This window comes from Lithobates pipiens, unplaced genomic scaffold, assembly GCF_037356315.1.
Source record: "Lithobates pipiens isolate NorthernLeopardFrog02 unplaced genomic scaffold, aLitPip1_a1.2 Scaffold_16, whole genome shotgun sequence".
Lineage (NCBI taxonomy): Eukaryota > Metazoa > Chordata > Amphibia > Anura > Ranidae > Lithobates > Lithobates pipiens.
In genome coordinates this window covers 481,152,928-481,178,742 of record NW_027507748.1, presented here as the reverse complement: position 1 = coordinate 481,178,742, position 25,815 = coordinate 481,152,928, and the positions used below count along the sequence as shown (strand labels likewise).

The window sequence follows — 25,815 nt, the reverse complement described above, 5'->3', positions numbered from 1 at the left end:
GCAAAATTCAAACTTTTCTTACATGTTAGCACTGTGTCAAAACAAACTATCCCTAAGGCCTGGAAATCACAGAATCTATGCCTTGTTGAGACAAAGCATAGAATATCACAATTCATAATCCATAATAAAATAGAAGCTATGATGCTTGATCATAATCCTAAGCATCTTAAAATTTGGCAGCCCTAGGTTGATTATTTCTTGCCTCAGAATTTTGACTAGTCACTACTTGAGCCTTGACTGATATCACAAGTGTGCCCAGGTATATACCAATACCAGGTAGTTGTCTGTTGCTATGTCTGGTGGATTTCCCAACTTCCTCCTTTTCTTTTCTACTTTCTCTTACATACAGCGTGGCTTGTACATGGCTTCACTTATTCGATTTATTAAAAATTTTGAACAAGGAAATGTATTTGTGGCAACAAATACTAAAACAGATGTGATATCTTTAACAAGTACTGTACACGTGTGTGTGTGTGTGTGTATATATATATATATATATATATATATATATATATATATATATATATATTCTTTTAAATCAGTTTTTCTTTCTACTTTGACCTAGAAACAACATATCTCATTTAAAATATATAACAGTTATGCCGCGTACACACGAGCGGACTGTATGGCGTACTTAGTCCGTCGAAACACATTTCAGCGGACAGTCCGCTCGTGTGTGGGCTTCAGCTGACTTTTTCAGCGTGCAGTCCGGCGTACTAAGAATTTTGGATTTTTCAAAATTCTGTCCGTCGTACTTTGGTTTCAGCGGACAATCCGCTCGTCAGTATGCTAGTTCGACGGACTAAGAATGGCGCATGCCCAGAAAGGATTTACACGGCGGAAGGGTGCATTGCTGTGTATTGGACTTCCTATTTCTAGTCCCGTCGTACGTGCTGTACACGTCATCGCGCAAGCTTTCGACGGACCGTTTGGGTATCCGTGTGTGGTCAAGTCCATTCAGTGGAAAGTACGACGGACTGTCCGTCGGATTGTATGACGAACTAAGTACGCCATACAGTCCGCTCGTGTGTACGCGGCATTAGTCTCTTGCAAATAATAAACCTGTTCTGTTTGAAAACAAAAGAATGACAAACTTTAATATTTTTTTCTTCTAGGTCAGGTTATCGATATGCCACAGCTTCACCCAATTCCATTCACTCAATGACAAAAATGAAAGCACCTTCAAAACTCATGCATCGTGATGAACTGTCACAAACATATAACAAAAATTCTTATGTTTAAATGTAAAAGCAGCTACTTTCAGCATTCCAGCAGTACAAACTTCTATAAAACAATGGTATTAATAAAACGAATGCGCATCTGGGTTTATTAATACAGGTAGATTTAAAGTTGTTGGCATCACTTCTTTTCATTAAAATGTATGGAGAGTGATGCATTTTACTCTTATGTCAGTACCAGCACAAGTATTTCTTTGCTGAGCATGAGCATTCAACTTCCTTAGTTGACCATGGCAAGGCCTGTTCTGTGTGGAACCTGTCCTGTTAAACCGTTGTATGCTCTTGGTCACTGTGCTACTGCTCAGTTTCAGGGTCTTGGAAATCTTTTTACAGCCTAGGTCATCTTTATGTAGAGCAACAATTCTTTTTTTCAGATCCTCAGAGAGTTCTTTGCCATGAGATTCCATATTGACCTTCCAGTGACCAGTACGAGAGAGTGAGAGCAATAACACCAACTTTAATACACCTGTTCCCCATTCACACCTGAGGCCTTGTAACACTAATGAGTCACATGACACCAGAGAGGGAAAATGGCTAATTGGGCCAAATTTGGACATTTTCACTTAGGGGTGTACTCACTTTTGCTGCCAGCGATTTAGACATTAATGGCTGTGTGTTGAGTTATTTTGAGGGCAAATTTACACTGTTATACAAGCTGTACACTCACTACTTTGTAGCAAGGTGTAATTTCTTCAATGTTGTCACATGAAAAGATAGAATAAAATATTTACAAAAATGTGAGGGGTGTACTCACTTTTGTGAGATACTGTATATGAAAAATTAATGTATGAGAATACGATTGTATTGAAATAAATACGTTATAGGCCAGTGGGTTATCAGGTGGAGTAGCAACAAAGCTCACAATGTACGCTTTGTTTTTATATATTCCTCTAACAGAAAAGTTCATCAGTCTACTATTGACTTGAATGGGGACTGCCTTTCTTCGTTACAAGAGTATGTGGAAAGGTGATCAGATTCCCAAAAATATCTGAATTAGAAGCAGTGCCAAAAGAACAGATCAAGATGGTGATCAGATTTAAGAGAATTGTTCTTTATATAAAGTCTATAGTGAAAAAAAAATACCCCTTTATACCCAAATGTACTAATAATCTGTTTTTCCCGTACTCAGTTGTACTTCAAGCTTTTACCTAATGTTCCATAGTGGCCCAAGAAACTGCATATTAACCACAATCAAGGTTAAAAAACAAAATATCACACGTTCAGATCTAGCAGCACTCAATTTGCTAAAAAGAGAATCAGTGGAAAGTTGTCTTTAAAGTTGATTATCATAGTCAAACTCATGACAGGGGAAGAACAATTTTCATTTGAAAATGCTGTTGTGCTTTTCTTTTAAGAAATGGTGATGTCTCAGCATACTAATGCATAAAATGGCATACACTGTTGCCACTAGATAATCTGCCTGGCACCCACAGTATGGTGCACTGCAAGCCAACAACTTTACCCAGCTGGAAATGCAAAATTTGCATGAAATAAAAGCCCAGCACAATAATGGATAATTCTACAATCACCGGAGAATGATTTTAGCAGTAATAACATATATCAGCTGTAGTGTTGGGGCACCTTGATGTGTTTTATACAGTAGCGCCTAATCAAAATGACTTGTAAGTAAAGCGGTATTTAACCCAAAAACAAAATTACATATTGTGGCATACTAATCCTTAGCTATGGTGGCTGCATTTGATTTTTTATTTATTTTTGGCTTTTTCTCATTATTTCACCCGGTGATCCTGCCAGTAACACACTTCCTGTCTTAGGCCTTGTTCACATAGGGTGTACTAAAGTATATGCCTATGGAGGGTCACGTATACTCACATGGGGATGCACAGAAAGTCTTTATTATGTCAATTGGGATGCAGTGGCTGCACAGGCACAGCCACTGCTTCAAATTTGATATCCGTGTGGGTGTATGTGTCCCAGACCTCACACAGTATGCGTACGGGTACATGCACCTGCACCGACACAGATGTCAAATTGGGAGCAGCGGCTGTGCTGCTGTTGCATCCCAATTGACGTTTATGGGACTGCCTGCATGGGGATGCATGGAACATCTGAGCTTCCCCTTGCAGGTAAACATGCGTTTTAGTACACCCGTGTAGGGTTTCTCCATGTTGGATAAAGTAGTAAAGCAGACACCTTTGGACAACAACATTGTCAGTCTGGGGAGAGGGTAGGGTAAACCTGGGTATACACGGACTGAAAATCTGCCAGTTCAGCAGGAACTGGTTGAATTTCAGTCTGCTTGTACTGCTGTCTGTTCAACAGAAGCCAGTCAATGAACAATCATGCTGGAAAACCAGCATTCCATGAACACTTGCAGCCAATGGCTCTTTTTCAGCTGGAATTCGCAACACAAATAAAAACAGGAAAAATACAGAAGCAGAAGTGGACTATTAGGCAAGGCTTTATTTATCATCAGGGCACAGGGAGGCACCAAATCTCCAAATTCGCTATTGTATTAACTTCCCTCTTTTGGCTTTATCTAGAGATATGTGGCTAAATTCAGCAAGAGAACTGTATAAGTAAGGGGTGCAGTGTATGCTCTCTATAGCTCAGGAAGCATGAGATTATCTCTTCTATATTTCAGTCTGTGCAATTGAAAAGTCCTTTGACATATAAAAAAAGATTGTATGCTGCTTCCAATAGCACATTCAAGCAGTAAAGCCCGCTTGGATCTCCCTGTCTGTTTTTCAGGCAGATCGGAGCGGGCCACCCATTGACTCCTATGGGTAGGCGGATGTCAGCGGAGATGTGTCCACTGACACCCACCTGCCATCCGATCCACTTAAAACAGACGTAAGGCGATACGTTCAGCCATCCATCTGGAGGATCTGATGAAAACAGACATGCTGTCTGTTTTCGTCCAATCTCAGTGAGCAGAGACGGACCTGTTTTCCGCCGGCCCAGTGGAGATCAACGTAGCTGAGCTGATCCACCTCGTGTGGAAGGGGCCTTATTTATACTAATATAATCACTTAAAGAGCAAAGCAAATTCAAAAAAGCATTACTATTCAGGTGTGCCTAGGACATGGTGTCTAAATGCTGACCTGGCGTTCGGTCCATTGAACACATTAGTTGCTTGCATATCAATACCAATGTAACAATATAAATTATTACAACACTAGTTCCTCAGCTGAAGATAACATCAAAAGTAATTCTGGTTTTGTTCAAAAAATCAGTCCAGGAAACTCCAAATTAAAATCCAGGAAATTCCAAGATTAAACAGATGTCGCCACATAAGGAAAATATATGACAGGAGGAGAAAAAAAATAAAGATTCTTGTTCTCTTTTGAGACTAGTTATTGAAGTAGACAATGTTCACGGTTTATCATCAAGGATTTCCTTTCTAAAATTAACTCTGTCATATGAGTGATTTACTTTTTTTTTTCCCTAAAGAGGCATTTTGATTTACTGTATGTGTGACTTAGGAAGGAGAGTAATAGTTCATGTAGCGCTGGCTCCTGACGAGCATGTGCTATATGTTTTTCAAAGTTAAACCTACTGAAACCACAGTTGGGTTTTGAGGCTAATTTTACAAAATTTACGGTTTCAGTACCAGTCTGGCTGGGTTGCATTGGGTTCTCCTTGGCCACAGGTGTCGCTGTCACCGATGGCAAGGTTGAGAACGCAGTCTAGCTGGGTGTATTGAATGCCATGTTTCTTTCGGAACCGGCCCAGTGGGAGTGTTCTCCCGCTGTGTATTCTGGGAGGTGGTATTTAAGGCACTGACATCACGTCCTCGGTGGGCTTCATCGTCGTCTTCTTTTTGTTAAGGAGAATATTTTCTGTCTGCTTGGTTCTGGTCCTCCTGACCAGCCCTCATGGCCCTCCTGGCCTGGGTTGTGGAACCATGGATTTACAAGTCTCAGGGCTGGCTAGCTGAGGCAACGCAACTGCAGGGACAGGCCTAAATGGATATCGGGGCCTATTGATTCAGAGGTGGTCCGGTTCCATTTTTTGAAGTCCAAAGTACCTGAACTTGGTCTATGATCCCATACACCATACAATAAAGATTGGTTTATATATATAAAAAAAAACAAGCTGTGCCTAGCCTATAAACACAAATATATGATGCAAATAACAAAAGCAAATACATATACATCCACTGCAAAATTAATGAAATAGCGACTGTAAATCACATACAAATAGTGCTTCAAAAAATAAAGTGCAATATTCAAACAAAGCAAATCCAAAAAACAAACATTAAGGTGCATAATAAAGTCTATTCAAAGTGCTCCAAGGAGTGTCTTCAAAGTGTATTTACAGAATAATATTATGACAGTTCCTTTAAGCAAAAGTCTGCAGGTGCCTTGTGCATACAAAATGCCACCACAGCAGCCCACCTTCTGTGTGACTAGGGATGGATAGTGTACGGTGACTGCTTATTTAAGAACTGTCAAGAGTGGGCAGACAAAGCCTTCATCGGGAGTGGAGCGTTTCTTTTTTTGGGTTGGCGGTCGTGATTGACAATAGATCTACACTGGGGGAATTTTTGTTTTTTAAATAAAGGATTTGTAAAAACTGCCCACTGTGTTTTTACACTACCCTTTTTCTTTTGGTGAATGGGTACTCATTCACATGGGGGGGGCGGGATCTGGGGGCCCCCTTCTTAAAGGGGGCTTCCGTATTCTGATAGGCCCCTCCTGCAGACCCCCACAACCAGGGCTGTGGAGAAGAGGCCCTTGTCCCCATCAACATAGGGACATGGTGATTTTGTGGTGCAGCGCAGCAATCTGTGGTGCGGTGTAACCCCACACTGCATCACCGATTACGGTAAAATGCCTATGTTGTAAATAAGTAATTTCTCTCCTTCACTGATGTGCACTGATGTTCAATCACAGCTGATCATGGTGTAAACAGGAAGAGCCGTGTATCGGCTTTTGCCCTATCGCGTCTGACAGACGCGACTAGATGAGAGCCGATCAGCTGCTCTCCTGACAGGGGGAGGGGTCTGCACTGATTGGTTATCAGCGCAGCCCCCCCCCAAGGGTGCCCAAATAGGACCACCAGGTGCCAGCCATGGCCACCAGGGATGCTAATCTGTGCCCACAAATTGTGCCAATCTGTGCCCACAAATTATGCGAATCAGTGCCCATCAGTAATGCCTGCCAGTGCCTCCTTATCAGTGATGCCCATCAGTGCCATCTATCAGTGTCCATCAGTGCCACCCATCAGTGTTCATCAGTGCCAGCTATCAGTGTCCATCAGTGTCCCCTATCAGTGCCCATCTGTGCCACTCATAAGTTCCCATCAGTGCAGCCTTTCAGTGCCCATCAGTGTCGTGTATCAGTACCCATCAGTGCCTCCTATGAGTGCCCATCAGTGCTGCCTATCAATGCCTATCAGTGCCCATCAGTGCTGCATATTAGTGCCCATCATCAGTGCCACCTTCTCAGTGCCAATCAGTGCCGCCTTATCACTGCCCATCAGTGCAGCCTCATCAGTACCCATCAGTGAAGGAGAAAACTTACTTATTTACACAATTTTATAACAGAAACAAAGAAAAAAAAAATTTTTCATTTTTTTTTAATTTGTTTAGCAAAATATAAAAACCCCAGAGACAGTCAAATACCACCAAAATAAAGCTCTATTTGTGGGAACAAAATTATAAAAATTTTGTTTGGGTACAGTCTAGCATGACTGCGCTATTGTCATTTAACCACTTGGCTACCAGCCGCCGTCATTATACTGCGGCAGGTCAGCATGATCCCGCGAACCGTTGTAGCTACAGGTCCTTCTCAAAAAATTAGCATATTGTGATAAAGTTCATTATTTTCTGTAATGTACTGATAAACATTAGACTTTCATATATTTTAGATTCATTACACACAACTGAAGTAGTTCAAGCCTTTTCTTGTTTTAATATTGATGATTTTGGCATACAGCTCCTGAAAACCCAAAAATCCTATCTCAAAAAATTAGCATATTTCATCCGACCAATAAAAGAAAAGTGTTTTTAATACAAAAAAAGTCAACCTTCAAATAATTATGTTCAGTTATGCACTCAATACTTGGTCGGGAATCCTTTTGCAGAAATGACTGCTTCAATGCGGCGTGGCATGGAGGCAACCAGCCTGTGGCACTGCTGAGGTGTTATGGAGGCCCAGGATGCTTCGATAGCGGCCTTAAGCTCATCCAGAGTGTTGGGTCTTGCGTCTCTCAACTTTCTCTTCCCAATATCCCACAGATTCTCTATGGGGTTCAGGTCAGGAGAGTTGGCAGGCCAATTGAGCACAGTAATACCATGGTCAGTAAACCATTTACCAGTGGTTTTGGCACTGTGAGCAGGTGCCAGGTCGTGCTGAAAAATTAAATCTTCATCTCCATAAAGCTTTTCAGCAGATGGAAGCATGAAGTGGTTCAAAATCTCCTGATAGCTAGCTGCATTGACCCTGCCCTTGATAAAACACAGAGGACCAACACCAGCAGCTGACATGGCACCCCAGACCATCACTGACTGTGGGTACTTGACACTGGACCTCAGGCATTTTGGCATTTCCCTCTCCCCAGTCTTCCTCCAGACTCTGGCACCTTGATTTCTGAATGACATGCAAAATTTGCTTTCATCCGAAAAAAGTACTTTGGACCACTGAGCAACAGTCCAGTGCTGCTTCTCTGTAGCCCAGGTCAGGCGCTTCTGCCGCTGTTTCTGGTTCAAAAGTGGCTTGACCTGGGGAATGCGGCACCTGTAGCCCATTTCCTGCACACGCCTGTTCACAGTGGCTCTGGATGTTTCTACTCCAGACTCAGTCCACTGCTTCTGCAGGTCCTCCAAGGTCTGGAATCGGTCCTTCTCCACAATCTTCTTCAGGGTCCGGTCACCTCTTCTCGTTGTGCAGCGTTTTCTGCCACGCGTTTTCTGCCACACTTTTTCCTTCCCACAGACTTCCCACTGAGGTGCCTTGATACAGCACTCTGGGAACAGCCTATTCGTTCAGAAATTTCTTTCTGTGTCTTACCCTCTTGCTTGAGGGTGTCAATGATGGCCTTCTGGACAGCAGTCAGGTCGGCAGTCTTACCCATGATTGCGGTTTTGAGTAATGAACCAGGCTGGGAGTTTTTAAAAGCCTCAGGAATCTTTTGCAGGTGTTTAGAGTTAATTAGTTGATTCAGATGATTAGGTTAATAGCTTGTTTAGAGAACCTTTTCATGATATGCTAATTTTTTGAGATAGGAATTTGGGGTTTTCATGAGCTGTATGCCAAAATCATCAATATTAAAACAAGAAAAGGCTTGAACTACTTCAGTTGTGTGTAATGAATCTAAAATATATGAAAGTCTAATGTTTATCAGTACATTACAGAAAATAATGAACTTTATCACAATATGCTAATTTTTTGAGAAGGACCTGTATATGTCGGTCCCTTTAAGCGGGATAGCAGGTGCGCATGCACTGCCGGAGGCACGCATGTGCGCGCCTGCTGCACAGCGGGGGTGCCGATGCTCATGACTGGCGGTCACAATGACTGCCGGCCATGAGCAATCGTGGGCATGAAAGGCAGAACAGCCACATGTGTGTGTAAACACACACATCCCAGTTCTGTAAGGAGAGAAAGATTGTGAGTTCTTACGAGCTAGGAACCACGATCTCTCTTCTCCTATAATCAGTCCCATCCCCCACAGTTAGAACACACACATAGGGAACACAGTTAACCCCTTAATCGCCCCCCATTGTTAACCCCTTCCCTGCCAGTGGCATTTATACAGTAATCAGTGCATTTTTATAGCACTGATCGCTGCATAATTGCCAATCGACCCAAAAACGTGTCAAAAGTGTCCGATGTGTAATAATGTCACATTGTCAATAGAAAAAAGCAGATCGCCGCCATTACTAGTGAAAAAAAAAATAATAATAAAAATAAATCTATCCCCTATTTTGTAGACACTATAACTTTTGCGAAACCAATCAATATACGCTTTTTGTTACCAAAAATATGTAGAATACATATCAGCCTAAACTGAGGAAAAAATTTGCTTTTTAAAAAAAAAATCGGAGCTATTTAAAAGTAAAAGTACAAAATATTGTGTTTTTTCCACAATTGTCACTCTTTTTTTGTTTATAGCGCAAAAAATTAAAACCGCAGAGATGATCAAATACCACCAAAAGAACGCTCTGTTTGTGGGAAAAAAAGGATGTCAATTTAATTTGGGTACAGCGTCACATGACCGCGCAATTGTCAGGTAAAGCAACAAAGTGCCGTATGGCCAAATCTTCCGGGGCTGAAGTGGTTAAATAGCGACAGCACTAAAAGCTGAAAATTGGCTTGGGCAGGAAGGGGGTGAAAGTGCCCTGTATTGAACAGGTTAAGGAAGTGGCAGCCGCTGTTCCTGATGATGTTTACTGGTTGTTAAGAATACCGTGGCTGCTGGTTCCTTAACCTCCTTAGCGGTAATCCCGAGTCTGGCTCGGGTTGGAATTTTAATTACAATAGCGGTAACCCCGAGCCAGACTCGGGCTTGCACCGCTCGATGCAGGGGTGGACACAGGGAACGTTACTTACCTTGTCCCCTGGATCCAGCGATGTCCGCCGCGCTGTGTGATCGAGCCGTCCTGCGCTCGATTCACAGTGCCGAATGCCGCCGAGCTCCGTTCCCTGCGACGTTACGACGCACGGGAGCGGAGAACGGCGGCAAATTCAAAAAAGTAAAAAGACACAAAACACACACAGCACTGTAATCTTACAGATTACAGTGCTGTAGTAAAAAATACACACCCCCTTTGTCCCTAGTGGTCTGTGCAATGCCCTGCATGCACTTTTATATTATAAATACTGTTTTTTACTGCTTGGAATTTGGAGATTGTCCATAGCAACCAAAAAGTGTTCCTTTTTCATTTTTTTTTGGATTTGATTACATTATTGAATAATTTTTATTATTCTTTATTATATTATAAACTTTATCATACCCGGGATGTCCGCTAGACTCTGGTTTGAAGAGATTTCAGAGCGTTATTCCTAAGAATTACAGGACTACAAAATAAAAGCCAGATTTCCATGCAAAATAATTGTACCGCTTTCAGCACCTTATTCCAGACTGAATCATACCGCCAGGGAGGTTAAATACCGCATGCCGGGACTGCTACTTATTTACCACATGCATTTTTTTTTCTTGAATTGACTTTCACTCCTGTTTTAGGTGGTAAACACCACATGGTATGGATTGGAGGGGAAACCCATACCCCCCATTGACAGCAGATGAGTCACTGGTTGCTAAGGACACCCGTGGGTGCCAGCTTCTTAACAACCAGCTGAAATTTCACATATTTCCTAAATATCGCAAGCCTGGACCACTACTTATTTACGCCATGCATTTATTTACTTTCGTGAATTATTTTATTGCTGTTTTATGTGGTATTTACCAAGCGCTTTTGCTTTTTGTGGTAAATATCACATAAAAGGAATCTACATTTTGGTATCGCATGCAATAAAAAATGTGTGACTCAAACACTGCATGTGATCTACTTTCCTGAATTGAGCCCTATGTCCCTTATAATCCTTCCTTATATTACCTATACAGTATCTCACAAAAGTGAGTACACCCCTTACATTTTTGTAGAGCCCAACGTACTTTGCTTAGCTTGCTGTTTTAGGCAAGCAAGGCACTGATCCTCTATTGGAAGAAACTTATGACACCCTCACTGTCGTACTGGAAAGGGCTAGTAAATAAAGTGATTCCGTTCTATGAAGCAACGTAGAGGATGTCCAAAGAAATTTGACAAAGTTTGGAAGATTTGGTTGGACAGTGATCTTTCTTTAGCTTAATCAATACCTGGTTGAAGCTGCTGCAGAGAAGGTTATCTGAGGGGTGCTGCATACAGGGGGATATGACTCTGTAATTCTGTGACATCATTGGGTTTTCTGGCTGCTGCCTTGATAGCTCTCTGAAACTGATTGAATGCACTATTATTATTTACTATTATTATTATTGTTGCAGTGTAAACTATGCACTTGTTATATTATTGTGTGTATTTAACATGATGTTGACAATACTGCCCCGCATGTTGTAGGGGCCCTGCATCCAGGGAAGTGGATTTATCCACGGGGTGGTTAACCTGGAAATGGGGGAGGGGGGATGTTGTGGGAGTTGTTTTGTCTGTCTTTTCTCATTTTCCTTCCCTGTGGCGTTGATATATCTCACCTTTTGTTGTTTTTATTGTGCAAAATATTAATAAAAATAAATTTACAAAAACAAAACAAAAAAAAATATTTCAGACGGATTTCCCTGACCTGGACTAGTAGCACTGGGAAGAGATCTGGAAAAGGCCATTCAAACAACTTGTCTCCATTAGGGATTGCTTAATTCAATTTAAAATATCATACCGTGCTAATTTTAAACCGCACAAGCTTAGCCCGGCAAAATCTTCCTCCTGCTGGCGGTGTAATCATTCAGTGGGGGATTTCTTGCACATCTTCTGGACTATATATATATATATATATATATATATATATACACACACACATATATATACAGTACATATAGTATATCACAAAAGTGAGTACACCTCTCACATTTTTGCAAATATTTTATTCTATCTTTTCATGTGACAACTGAAATGACACTTTGTTACAATGTAAAGTAGTGAGTGTACGGCTTGTATAACAGTGTAAATTTGCTGTCCCCTCAAAATAACTCAACACACCATTAATGTCTAAACAGCTGGCAACAAAAGTGAGTACCCCCCTAAGTGAAAATGTTCAAATTGGGCCCAATTAGCCATTTTCCCTCCCTGGTGTCATGTGACTCGTTAGTGTTACAAGGCTTCAGGTGTGAATGGGGAACAGGTGTGTTAAATTTGGTGTTATTGCTCTCACTCTCTCATACTGGTCACTGGAAGACATGAGTATTTTAGCAATCCTCACAGGAACTACAGTATCTCACAAAAGAGTACACCCATTAATGTCTAAACCACTGACAACAAAAGTGAGTACATCCCTAATTGGGCCCAAACTTTCAATATTTTGTGTGGCCACTATTATTTTTTAGTGAGTGTACAGTGTGAAAATGTCCAAATTGGGCCCGATTAGCCATTTTCACTCCCCAGTGTCATGTGACTTGTTAGTGTTACAAAGTCTCAGGTGTCAATGGGGCACAGGTGTGCTAAATTTGGTGTTATCGCTCTCACTCCCTCATACTGGTCACTGGAAGTTCAACATGGCACCTCATGGCAAAGAACTCTCTGAGAAAAATGTATTTAACACATCTGCATTCTTCCTGTCATTTATGACCAACTTTCCATGTTCATCATTAACCACTTTCTGACCGCCGGCAGTCAAATGATGGCCAGGCGGCGCACCTATTGTGGCGGGAGGCCGTCATATGACGGCCTCCCGTTTAAACAGGGAATGCGCACGATCGTGCACGCGCATCCCTGTTTCTTCGGTGGCGGCGTGTCACAGAGACACCACTCGCCACGAAGGGGGTGAACAGCCATTGGTTATGGCTGTTTACCACGTGATCGGCTGTGATCCTTTCACAGCCGATCACTAAAATGTAAACAAACCGCGGTAACGAGATGTGTGTGAGGAGGAAACCGATCGTGTGTGAGGAGGAGATTGCGGTAACATCTCGGTACCGCCTACAGTGTACCCCCATTACACTGATTGCCCCTCCAATAAAGAGGACCTGTCACCACCCCTCATAGTACCTGTCAATCACAGTCCATCAGAGTACCTGCCACAGTCCATCAGAGTATTTGAGTATCTGTCACAGCCCATCAGAGTACCCGAGTACCTGTCACAGTTCATCTGAGTACCTGTCCCAGCCCATCAGAGTACCCGAGTACCTGTCACGGTCCATCAGAGTACCCAAGTACCTGTCACAGTCCATCAGAGTACCCGAGTATCTGTCACAGCCCATCAGAGTACCCGAGTACCTGTCACGGCACATCAGAGTACCCGAGTACCTGTCACGGCCCATCAGAGTACCCGGGTACCTGTCACGATCCATCAGAGTACCCGAGTACCTGTCACGGTCCATCAGAGTACCTGAGTACCTGTCACGGTCCATCAGGGTACCCGAGTACCTGTCACGGTCCATCAGAGTACCCGAGTACCTGTCACAGCCCATCAAAGTACCCGAGTACCTGTCATGGTTCATCCGAGTACCCGAGTAGCTGTCACAGCCCATTAAAGTACCCGAGTACCTGTCACGGTTCATCCGAGTACCCGGGTACCTGTCACAGCCCATCAGAGTACCCGAGTACCTATCACAGCACATCTGAGTACCCGAGTACCTGTCCCAGTCCATCTGAGTACCCGAGTACCTGTCCCAGTTCATCTTAGTACCCGAGTACCTGTCACAGTCCATATGAGTACCTGTCACCGCCCTTCAGAGTACCCAAATACCAGTCACCAAGCCATCAGAGTACCTGTCACCAGGCCATCAGAGTACCCGAGTACCTGTCACCAGGCCATCAGAGTACCAGAGTACCTATCTCCAGCCCATCAGAGTACCCGAGTACCTATTTGCAGCCCATGTCTCATAGAATATACGTTGGGGTGTTTGCTTTCAAAAGTGTGATAGGTAGGAATGAAATGAGATGAGTCATTTATGCTCCTAGAACGCCTGAACGTACTACTTCAATGTTCGGCCTCTCTATGGGGCCAGGCTGTGTAAAAGTCCTACACATGTGGTATCGCCATACTCGGGAGGAGTAGCAGAATGTGTTTTGGGGTCTAATTTTTGCTATATACATGCTATGTGTTAGAAATATCTTATAAATTGACAACTTCGTGTAAAAAAAAAATGCGTTTTAATTTTTTTCCACATATTCCAAAAACTTCTGGAAAAAAATGAACCGTTCAAAAGACTGATTATGCCTCACAGATTATATGTTGGGGTGTTTGCTTTCCAAAATGGGGTCATTTTATGGGAAATTCCATTGTCCTGGTACTCCAGGGCCTTCAAAAGTGTAATAGGTGGTTGAGAAATGAGATGCGTCATTTTTGCTCGTAGAACGTCTGAAGATACTACATCAATGTTGGTGCTCTGTATGTGGCCAGGCTGTGTAAAAGTCTCACACATGTGGTATTGCCGTACTCGGAAAGAGTAGCAGAATGTATTTTGGGGTGTAATTTGTTGTATGCATATGCTGTGTGTGAGAAATAACCTGATAACATGTCAATTTTGTAAAAAATTATAAAAAAAAAAATCTTCATTTTGCAACGAATTGTGGGAAAAAATGACAACTTAAAAAAACTCACCATGCTACTTACTTAATACCTTGGAATGTCTACTTTGTAAAAAGGGGCCATTTGGGGGGTATTTGTACTTTCCTGACTTGTTAGTGTCTCAAAAAATGAGATACACCTGATGTACTGAAGGCCTGATCAGATGTGATCAATTTTCAGCGATTGGCACCATAATTTGTAGACTCTGCAACTTTCACAAAGACCAAATAATATACACTAATGTGGGTTATTTTTACCAAAGATATGTAGCAGTATAAATTTTGGCCAAAATGTATGAAGAAAAATGACTAATTAGCAAACATTTATGACAGAAACCAAGAAAAAGGCATTTTTTCACAAAATGTAAGCTTTATTTTGTTTATAGCACAAAAAATAAAAAAAACCCACTAGTGATTAAATACCACTAAAAGAAAGCTCTATTTGTGTGGAAAAAAGGTTGCAAGTTTCATATGGGTACAGTATTGCATGACTGAGTAATTGTCATTCAAACTTTGAGAGTGCTGAAAGCTGAAAATTTGGCTGGTCAGGAAGGGGGTGTAAGTGCACTGTATTGAGGTGGTTAATGGGGCTTATGTGCTCTGTCCTTAACTTTTTTCTATGAATATATTTGAAGCATTCTTTTTCTTAGTTTTTTTTTTTTTTTTAACTTACCGTGGCGATATGTTTTTCATAATCTCTTTTGCATCTTTTGTCACATTTCTTGTAACTCTGAAATGCTGAAGATGACCCTTCTGTTTTGTACTTTTTAAATGCCAGTCTTTTTATCATTTACTGTATGTGCAGAGTTTAGATGTGGTCTCTCCCTACAGTAGAGCCAGTAACTCACAGAAATGTCCAGGAACTTGAAACCCTCCTTCTTACACCAATTTCTCAGCCACTTGTTCAGCTCCGTAAGCTCCTACCGCCTCTTTGATGTGGCTCATGACAGAAAGTTTTTCTGAAATTTATTTAAGACCTTGGAGGCCATTTTCTTTAGCCTGGTGCCTAAGCCCCTGAAATAATCTTTAGGATGCTCCAGCTTTCCGATTTGTACCAATGCCTACCATGGCTGCTGAGTCCTCCGCAACCCCTGCCAAAAATCTGTCAACCCAATCCCCAATGTGTTGAACTCCCACACCAGGTAAACAGGATTATTCAAAAATGATGGCCCTGGTTTCAGAGACCCCTGTCAGGCCTTCTAATAATTGAGTCCTCTACCAAAAGTATCTGTCTATCTTTGCTTATACGGCTGCTCCTATCCCCACTCAGAATGTGCACTGGGTTGCATTACCATACAGGAAAGACATAGTTGCCTCTCGCTTTATGAGGATACTCAAATTCATTTTCAGACCCTGTTCCACTTTAAAATACTCTTGTAGATCATTTGTGGACCTCAATCCTGGTCTGCTCCTACGGTATACTATGTTACGTATACGAAACAAGTGTGATGGGGGGGTGCTAGATTACTAAGTTATTGATTACACACATCAATTATGAATGACCATATTCACAACATGAAATGTTTTGACTTAAATGGGTCTGGGCCACCCAAAAACATATGTGCATCTATATTACATAACGTGTATAAATAGTGCATACATCAAAATGAATAAATCAACCATATATGCTCTGCATGTGCTGAACAAAACTTATACTTGAGACCAATCACAAAGAAAAGGCCATTGTGCAAAATAAACATCAAGAAGTGCTGCTTTCACTATAACGATGAACCACCTTCACCGACTGCACTGTACACCCAAAAGTGCTCTGTAGTGGATGTCTGCTTACCTGAAGTTGTTGACCTTATTAGTTAAAAGAAGGTCAAATACAGCCTTTAGCAAGAGATAACTTGCTGCAATTGGATGAATAAGCCGTGTGGGAAAAACCCTTTCCTCTCCCCCAACATGGGTAGCCAGAGGTATATGTAAAGAGGATACAGAAAAACTGGAATGGTGTAATCCCGTTTATTGAATAAAATGAGTAAAAAACAGAGGCCAACTGGCAACTTACATTAAAAGGTGCCTTCGCCTGGCACTGAGGCTGTTCTGCTCTTCTCTATGTAAAAACTCCGCTCTGCGTGTGGTATCTTGGCGTGCGTTCCACCACCAGCTGCCAACAACCAGAGGGACCAGAAGTAAGGATCAGATTGCGTAACCAGGCACGCCTCGATGTACGTTTCATATCACGTCTTCAGGAGACGTGATACAAAACATACATCGAGACGTGCCTGTTTACGTGATCTGAGCCTTACTTCCGGTCCCTCTGGTTGCCACCACTGGGGGGTCCCTCTTGCTGCAGGCTCCATTTCCTAGCTGATCTCCTGGTAATTCTCTAGTCAAAGCTGCCAACCAACCCCTGCAGTGAGGTCCACCCACATCACCTTAACTCAACTTTAACACACTCACTCAGAGTTCCCACTGTCACACTGACTCTCGTGATCTCTGCAGCAGCATGCCAAATCTCCACCTTGTGATGTGCTCTGTTATACTCCTCTGGAATGCTGAACACTACTTGTGCCTATTTGTAGGCAACAAGAATAACAGATTTAGGATTCTACATATGTAAAAAGGTGAAGGTGTAGGTCTGAGTTCTGCCTAATCCAGTTAAGTAAAAGGTCTTGATACTGGCTTTCTCTCCTTTGCATTGGTAATAATGGTAAGAATATTTATTAACTGTTTCACACACAGGTATTTTTATTTTATTTCATGTTTCTATTTATTATGGTGAAGGGGACTTTGATATATCAAGCAAACCTTGTTTTTTACGGCAAGGTATACTTTTATAGCAAATGGATCTTTTAGTGAACTTTACTAAATGTCTAAAGAAGTTGTACACGGAAATAATTTATGACTATCACTTTAATTAATGATTTTATTGACAAACATACATTTAGAGTAACAATATCATACAAAATAATCAATCAACAACCATTCAAGGCATGTTTACTTTAATGTAATTTTTGAGATATATATATATATATAAATGTAACCATGCTCTCAAAAATACTTTAAAACCAAAAGTTCAGATCTGGATTAGAACCAGATTTAACACTGTCTTATGTGTGCTACATACAACACTGACTAAAGAAATGTGAGATTTAAAATACCATGAACATAGCAAGGTTCACAGAGTTTGTGCAATGTTTAAGAGCAAAACATGTATTATTTAAAGAGATTTCAGTTATTAATTACATTTCTTATTATTAAATTTAATATTTACAAATAGAGTTTCTACAACTAAGTAGTATAAAAAGACCATGGGTTATATGCAGGCTAGCCTCAGGTGTCTGGACACTAGGAAAAACTGGCTGCCCCTAGGAGCATACTCAAATAACTACAACCCCACTGTGAGACTCTAGCTTTTAGCAAGCAAAAAAGAGTAATTAAGATACACAAGGGAGGGACCAGCATCCTGTACTTTATACCAAGATAAGGAATGTACAGGCAAATCAAAATTCCTAATATCTTTATCGTACAGTACAGGACTTGTATTCATAGACCATGGGATATACCTAAGCAATAAACTGGGGGAAGGGGCAACAGAATTGCCAACAGGCCCACAAGAAAACAAGGGTTAGCTGAAATTCCTCTTTATGCATTCTGTTCCTATGTTGCCTGCACACTTTGCACACCTGTGACATGTCTAGTGCTTGCAGGTATGGCAAAAAACTAGCACCCCCCTTCCTTGCTCCTCACATATAGTGTTTGATATCTAAATGGCCAGTCACTAACGCTAGGAGCTGTCAAGAGTGGGAGGTGGGAGCATGTAGTATGGTGCTCACTAAACAGGAGATTCTGGAGGCTTGGGCAGTAGATTGGTGAAAAGTATAGTGCAATGAAGGAGAGTACAGCAAGTTTACTTGTGACTGCAATTACATGACCTGCTAAGTTACTATGGACAAAGAAAAAAACACTTAAATGTTTGGTTATTCAAAATAGAGTGCAAGAAGCAACCATTCATGAGTCACACCCAAAAGTGGAACTTCCGCTCATTTGTCTTTGACAGGTATCCTGTTCCCACTTCCGGGAGTCCGCGCAGCAGCCCATGACATCACCGCAAGGCTCCCTCCTCCTCCCCCCCTGTCGCCGGGCCAGTAGGAGAGAGGAGCGGGGCCTCGTGCATGCGCAGTAGGGTTCCCTGCGTGAAGACGCAAAGCTACACTGCCGAATGGCGGCGGCAGCACCTGACAGCTGATGAAAACATCAGCTGCGGTGCTGACATCGCTGGACTCCAGGACAGGTAAGTGTCCTATTATTAAAAGCCAGCAGCTGCAGTATGTGTAGCTGATGGCTTTAAAGTGGATGTAAACCCTCTCATCTCCCCAGTGAAGTGAATAACCTCAGATGATACACAGAGATGAAACAAATCTCTCTACATCAGTTGTATAGCATCTCACAAAAGTGAGTACACCCCTCACATTTTTTTAAATATTTTACTATATCTTTTCATGCTACAACACTGAAGAAATGACACTTTGCTACAATGTAAATGAGTGTACAACTTGTAAATTTTCTGTCCCCTCAAAATAACTCACAGCCATGAATGTCTAAACCGCTGGCAACAAAAGTGAGTACACCCAAGTGAAAATGTCCAAATTGAGCCCAATTAGCCATTTTCCCTCCCCGGTGTCATGTGACTCGTTAGTGTTACAAGGTCTCAGGTGTGAATGGGGCGCAGCAGAAAGACACATGACTCAGCTTTGGAGAGAGATAAACATGACAGATAGATGTGCCCAGGTCAGATTTCATGAATCGGGTTTACATCCACTTTAAGCTTAGTGAGCGCAAGATGAATTTAAAATTGTTGCTATGAGTGCTTCACTTCTTTTTTTCACATAATGTTTTGTGAAAACTTTTCACGTTCATTTTACATTGTAATAAGCATATGCTAGTGTACTCTTGTAAAACACTGCCCATATGCAATGCAACAACTAGCAGCTATGATAACTTGCACTAACATAAAATAAACATCACTAAGCTCTCATTAACACGGCCAATTACAGTTGTACACAGTAAAGAATCAGCATCAATCTGCAGAGGGAATCACATGTGTGTATAATCAGCTGTAGCCAAGAAGCCTGTACAAATCAATAACAGGCTCTGGGGCTGTTTGCATGTAACCACACACTGAGCGGAACAGCTATCACCCTCTTTCACCCCGGTGGGACTTGTCATGCAATTTGACAGTGCGAAATCGCATGACAAGTTGCACTCCATTGCCAGCAATGGAACCGTTCATATTGCCTTATGAAAAAGGTTCCTACATGACTTTTTGCTGATTTCATTGCGTCTATTGCACTATTGTTTCAGTTAAATGAAGTTGCAATGAAATCGGAAGTGCAAATCGCACACTGATGTGCAGCTTTGAAATCGCACTGAAGTAGCATGATTTCAAAGCATCACCAGTGTGTGTGTGTGTGTGTGTGGGGGGGGGGGGGGGGGTTTAAGGCCAGATCAGTGGTCCTGGGCACAGGCAGATTTCTTCCATAGCTGATCATCTATCGCTAACTGTATGTAACCTCTTGATGTGGGGTTACATGTGAACAGCCACAGACAGCTGTGGCACCTGCCATTGATTTATACAGACTTCCTGGCTGGTCGCTCGCACTTTTAATCCCTGACACAGATTTACAGTGATTCTTGGCGTTCTGTGGCCTTATGCCGCGTACACACGGGCGGACTGTATGGCGTACTTAGTCCGTCGAAACACATTTCAGCGGACAGTCCGCTCGTGTGTGGGCTTCAGCGGACTTTTTCAGCGTGCAGTCTGGCGTACTAAGTATTTCGGATTTTTCGAAATTCTGTCCGTCGTACTTTGGTTTCAGCGGACAATCCGCTCGTCAGTATGCTAGTTCGACGGACCAAGAATGGCGCATGCCCAGAAAGGATTTACACGGCGGAAGGGTGCTTTGCTGTGTATTGGACTTCCTATTTCTAGCCCCGTCGTACGTGCTGTACACGTCATCGCGCAAGCTTTCGACGGACTGTTTGTGCATCCGTGTGTGGTCAAGTCCGTTCAGTCGAAAGTATGACGGACTGTCCGTCGGATTGTATGACAGACTAAGTAGGCCATACAGTCCGCTCGTGTGTACGCGGCATTAATCAGTGTTGGGAGTGATAATTAAGTGCTTCTGGACCTACACATTTAAAACACAGTGTACATTGCTACTATTGGCCATGTTTGCAAAGGGATTCTGATTGTTTTTACCAGTATGAACGGGTTATTATTAATCTAATTGAGTTTTTAAGCCATTCACTGGTTTGCTGATCTGTCGTACAACATGCACATTTCAGTAAACCTCAATGATGTGACATCCAGGGACAATAACTCAACGTTAAGAAAACAAAAAAACATACATATACCGATGTGTCTTAAAATTAATACAGCACATTGCAAAATAATATTATCATGGTGGACCCTGTGGTGGAGGCCGTAGTTAAGGTTTGCTACAATAATCATAAACAGTACCATTAAAATAATAGGTGTTTTTTAACTTTGAAGGTCTGAAAACAGCAGTTATTATAAACTCTACAACAGTGTAAAGGGTACAGTTATTTCATAACAGAATCTATTTTAGAATATCTGCTCTGTCCTGGCTCATGTTGTGGTATTTCAGTGACAGGTTTGATTTAAATAACTTTCTCTGAAGTACGTAGTACAGTAAAGTAATTTCAGCTGATAATAAAATATTAAGTGCTCATAGGAATACATTGTACCGCCGTAGAAAAAAATAATTTTAAACATCATAGAAAACTTCATAGAAAAGACAAAACACATTGCGTAACACTCCATCTGCTCCCACTGTTTAGGCCAATGGTACTCAGAATCTTTGATGTACAAAATAACATACAAACATAGAAATAATACAAATGTAGACCTGGAAGATTTTCGAGGCAGTGCAAACTCTCAAGGCACTTGAGAATTATTATAACATATATTACTGATAAGTAAGACATTAATAGATATCAGAGGTGTCACTGATGTCGCTCACTGTCACTAAACTAACAACAGTGCTGGATGTATCGGCTTCACGGGCATCTGGAGAAGAGAAAGAAGTTACAGCAATTAATGATACTGATCAGACAAAACTAAGTGTAATATTAATGCTTTAACATATGTGACTGACAAAAAAACAGGCCCAGCTGTTACAGCAATGTGCCACAGACAGTAGATGAATGTTTGGGAAAAAAATAAATAGTACCCCTCTTGCACAAAGAGCATATACATATTCATATAGGAAGATACTAACTTAGAAAATGTAACCTTGAAATTTGTTGTAACCTACAGACAAAGATCAAGATTGTCTAATATTTCAGGGTACTTTCACACTCTACTCAGACCTCTCAGATGTACATATGAACACAAAAAGATGTGTTCATATGTAATGTGAACACCTTGGATGGCATTTCACTGGATGTACACAAATCCAGAATAACTTCTTCAATATTCAGGTAAGACCCATCCTGGACTAAAATGATACTACTAACATATAAAGCAATCGGTTTTGAAACCTTGTATTAATTGGATGGATTGCAGATAATCTTATGCCCTATACACACAGTCTGACTTTCCGACCACAAAATCTGTCGGATTTTTTCCGAAACTTGTGTTGCATACACATGGTCGCACAAAGTTGTCGGAAAATCCGATCGTTCTGAATGAGGTGATGTACAACACGTACATAGGGACTATAAATGGGCCAATAGCCAATAGCTTTTGTCTCTTCGTTTATTCTGAGCATGCTTAGCAATTTGTCCGTCGGAATTGACTACACACGATCGGAATTTATGCGATCGGATTTTGTTGTCAGAATTTTAGATCTTGCTCTCAAACTCTGTGTGTCGGAAAATCCGACAGAAAAGGTCCGATAGAGCCCACACACGATCGGATTTTCCGACAACACGATCCGATCTGACTTTTTCCATCGAAATTTCTGACCATGTGTACAGGGCATAAGAGTGTGGATATGGACAGAAACGTTTAGGCTTGGGTATACAAGCTCCACTGAAACACTAAAGCAGAGTATGGTCACGTCAGGTGATTATAGTGGAACTTCAGTCATTTTTTTCAACTTTCCATCTATTAAATCCTCTGCCCCTATTGTTTTAACTTTGGATAGTAAAACATTTTTTTTCTGCCAGTATATACCTTATACAGCCCACTTCCTATTTCTTGTCTGGTACAAAGCCTAGGCTTATGACATCATGCACAGCTCTCTCTCTCTCATGAGAGTTTACCAGGAAGGGAGTCATAATAGGGCCAATGAGAGCTGCAGAGTTGGAGGTGTGCCTCTGTATGTCTGTGTAAATCCAGGAAGTAAACAGGCAGCAGCTTCAGCTGCCCAGTTAAAATGGTTGCAACCAGACTCGGTGGAGGGAGATTTCTGCAGCATATTTGACAAGTACAGAATCACAATATATATATAAAATAATATGCAAAATGGTTGGAGGGAAGCTTCAGAATGGCATTAGATGTTTTTATTACAGATTATGTAAGCAGACTGCAGTTCCTCTTTAAGGTATTTCAAGTGGCAGGCATAATTCAGACCCACCTTTTAGGATAGTAAAATCTGATAGCACTATAGTAACTAGGGAGTTTAGGTATCAAAACAAACATATCACGTAACCTTGGGGGGAAACCTCTATGAATATTACAGAGCACTGACATATATCACAGCACATTATACAATTTTACCCTGAATAATTTGAATAGAAACTTTATTGTTATTTAAAGTCTGATGTTCAAACCATTTTCACACAAAGAACACACACACTAGAATGAGGCAGATCATCCTATGATATTTCTGGATAGTGGATAGAAACAGCCACTCTGGATGGCCACTTAGGACAAAACTATTTTTTTCACTCAGAAGTTACAAGTTAAAAATGTTGCATGTGTGTATGCTTGTTAAACTCAACATCTTGTGGTCTTTCTAGAAGGTCTCCCATCTACTCTGCAGGCACAGTACAGTACCTAGGAATCTCAATGATATGCTGGTTTCAGCTCTGAACAGCACAGAAATCATAAACTTATCATACCTCCCTCTTAGGCAAGCCATAGAAAATAACTTGATTCCCCCATCAACACAGTCAGTGTTGATGGGGCAATGCCTCCCGCAGCACAACTTGTGTTCTACTGGTGGCTTGCACAAGAGGCAGACATAATCATTGCACAGAACAGTGTGGCTATTTCTGATCCTGTCCTATTCTCTCTTCTCATTTGTTGAAAGCTGCGTTTTTTACATGTTTCACATTTTTTAAGCGTCTGATGATGCAGCAGGAGAGGAAGGACAAGCGTGGAACAGAACTGCTCTAATAAACACCTTGTTTTGGGCAAAGAATAAAAACAAAAAAGGTTTCTACAGAGAACTTCCCATTAAAGTGGGGTACCCCCTAAAAAAAAAAAAATTAAAAGTCAGCAGCTACAAATACTGCAGCTGCTGGCTTTTAATAATCGGACACTTACCTGCCCCAGGGTCCAGCGATGCGGGGGAACGAAGCCCCCCCTCGCTTCCGCTCCGCTCGCGGCGCCGTCATGCATACTGTGGGCACCCAGCTGTGGCTTCAAAGCCGGGCACCCACTGCGCATGCGCGAGCGGCGCAGGGCGCCGTGATACGCCGTACAGTCACCTGGGACACATGACAGGTCCCAGGTGAATGTGCGGCGCGAGGGGAAGTGATGTCACCAGCCCGGGCAATGAAGAAGGCAGATTACGAGGGACCCCCTAGCAACCGGTATTTAGAGGTGAGTAAAACATTTTTTTTTGCCAATTATTTTTTTTTTATTTTTTTTACGAATTTTAAGCAGCTTTTAATTTTTTGGTGGCAACACCACTTTAAGGAATGACTACATCACTTTCCTAAGATGGTGGCACTTTTTTATCGCCTGCCACTAATGTTGATGAACTAGTCAAGGTGGTATAATATGATGGATAATATGAAATCTGGATAATACAAAATACAAGAGTGTTTCAGAGTCTTTGTGTTAAAAAAAAAAAACTACTTTAATTTTGATATTTAACCCAATATAGTACTTCAATTAATGTATTAGCAGGACTGCTCAAAGAACTTGTAAGGATGTATACTTTTATGACTTATTTTCGGTCTTCAAAATCTCACATATATGCCCAAAGTTTTTATTGACAGTCACAGTTTCTAAAGTACTATTTGTTTCTATTATTAATTAGATTTAATTAATGTGAGCTTTAGATGCTGAAACAAATCAAAGACTGCATGCTAACAGGGGCTTTTGGGGGAAAAAAATAATATTTTACATACAATATATGGCCAAATGTTTGATGACTCCTGACCAATACATCTATATTAAAAAAATTGGCATTAATATGGAGTTACTCCTCCCCTTTGTAGCTTTAAAAGCCTCTACTGTTCTGGGATGACTTTATACAAGAAATTGCAGTATGTCTGTGCACATGGCTGAATGTACCCATTCAGCCAAAAGAGCATTTGTGATGTCAAGTTGATATTGGACGAGAAGGCCTGGTTAGCAGCTGACATTCTTATTTACTCCAAATGTGTTCTACAGGTTGGATTTTGTGGAGGAGGGAAGAGATCCTTTTATGAAGCTGTTTCTATGCTGCCACAGAAAACAGAACCTTCTCCAAACTGTGTAAAAATGTGTTTGTATATTGTACATTAGCAGTGCCCTTCACTGGAAACAGCTGGGTGAAGTAAATTGGAAGGTCGTCCTTATATTTTTGGCTATATAATTCACATTTAGTATGAGTTTACATTGCACTCCCACTAAACTGTACAGAGAAATCAATGTCATACGCAGGAAACACAACATTATACACAAGAATACTCCAGACAATTTAGAACACTGCATTCCACTTCTGTCAAAAATACTACACAAGTTGATGCCAGAAGCAAAAATCGCAGATGTTTGTGTAAACCAACCACTAGTGCGACACTAAAAAAACAAAAATAACATATAAAAAAAAATTACAATTTTAATTGTTAATAAAAATAGAAATAAACAGAAAAAAATGTACTTGTCAGCTTGCTTTAAATGACAGCATCTTTAGTTCAAAGTTCATCCCTTTAATCTGTAGATCAATAAAACAGAGTAGATACAAAATTAACAAAGTTATTTGTATCTCTCCTGTCTGAACAGTGTTGATAAACACTGAGTTAGAGTCCATTCACACAGGAGCAACTTTGGATCCGACTTGAAGTCGTCCCAAGTTGCCTCAAGTCACACAACATGATAAAATCAATGTAAGTGAATGAGAGCCGTCTTAATGTACACTACTGAAGTCGCTCCGATACCTGTACTACTTCAATCCAACTTCTAGGCAACTTCTACCCATTGATTTCAATAGAAGTTGCCTCCAAGTCTGATCCCCTGTCTTAACTGAAGCAACTTTCCAG

General features: G+C 41.3%; 2 protein-coding genes across 5 annotated transcripts in view; one reads left to right on the top strand and one right to left on the bottom strand.

The window, feature by feature from the left end:
• The window catches only part of CLDN10 (claudin 10), a 71,046-nt gene extending 69,737 nt beyond the window's left edge, over nucleotides 1-1,309 (top strand). The window contains exon 5 of the mRNA XM_077483036.1: nucleotides 1,116-1,309. Coding sequence (XP_077339162.1) covers nucleotides 1,116-1,242 — 127 coding nt within the window. The 3' untranslated portion in view covers nucleotides 1,243-1,309. The remainder of the gene's footprint in view (nucleotides 1-1,115) is intronic.
• A 15,973-nt stretch (nucleotides 1,310-17,282) lies between these two features.
• DZIP1 (DAZ interacting zinc finger protein 1) overlaps nucleotides 17,283-25,815 on the bottom strand; it is a 151,245-nt gene continuing 142,712 nt past the window's right edge. For all 4 annotated transcript variants that reach the window (XM_077483032.1, XM_077483033.1, XM_077483034.1 and 1 more), the window contains one exon: nucleotides 17,283-21,463. In XM_077483032.1, the coding sequence (XP_077339158.1) occupies nucleotides 21,381-21,463 (83 nt within the window). In that variant the 3' untranslated portion in view covers nucleotides 17,283-21,380. The remainder of the gene's footprint in view (nucleotides 21,464-25,815) is intronic.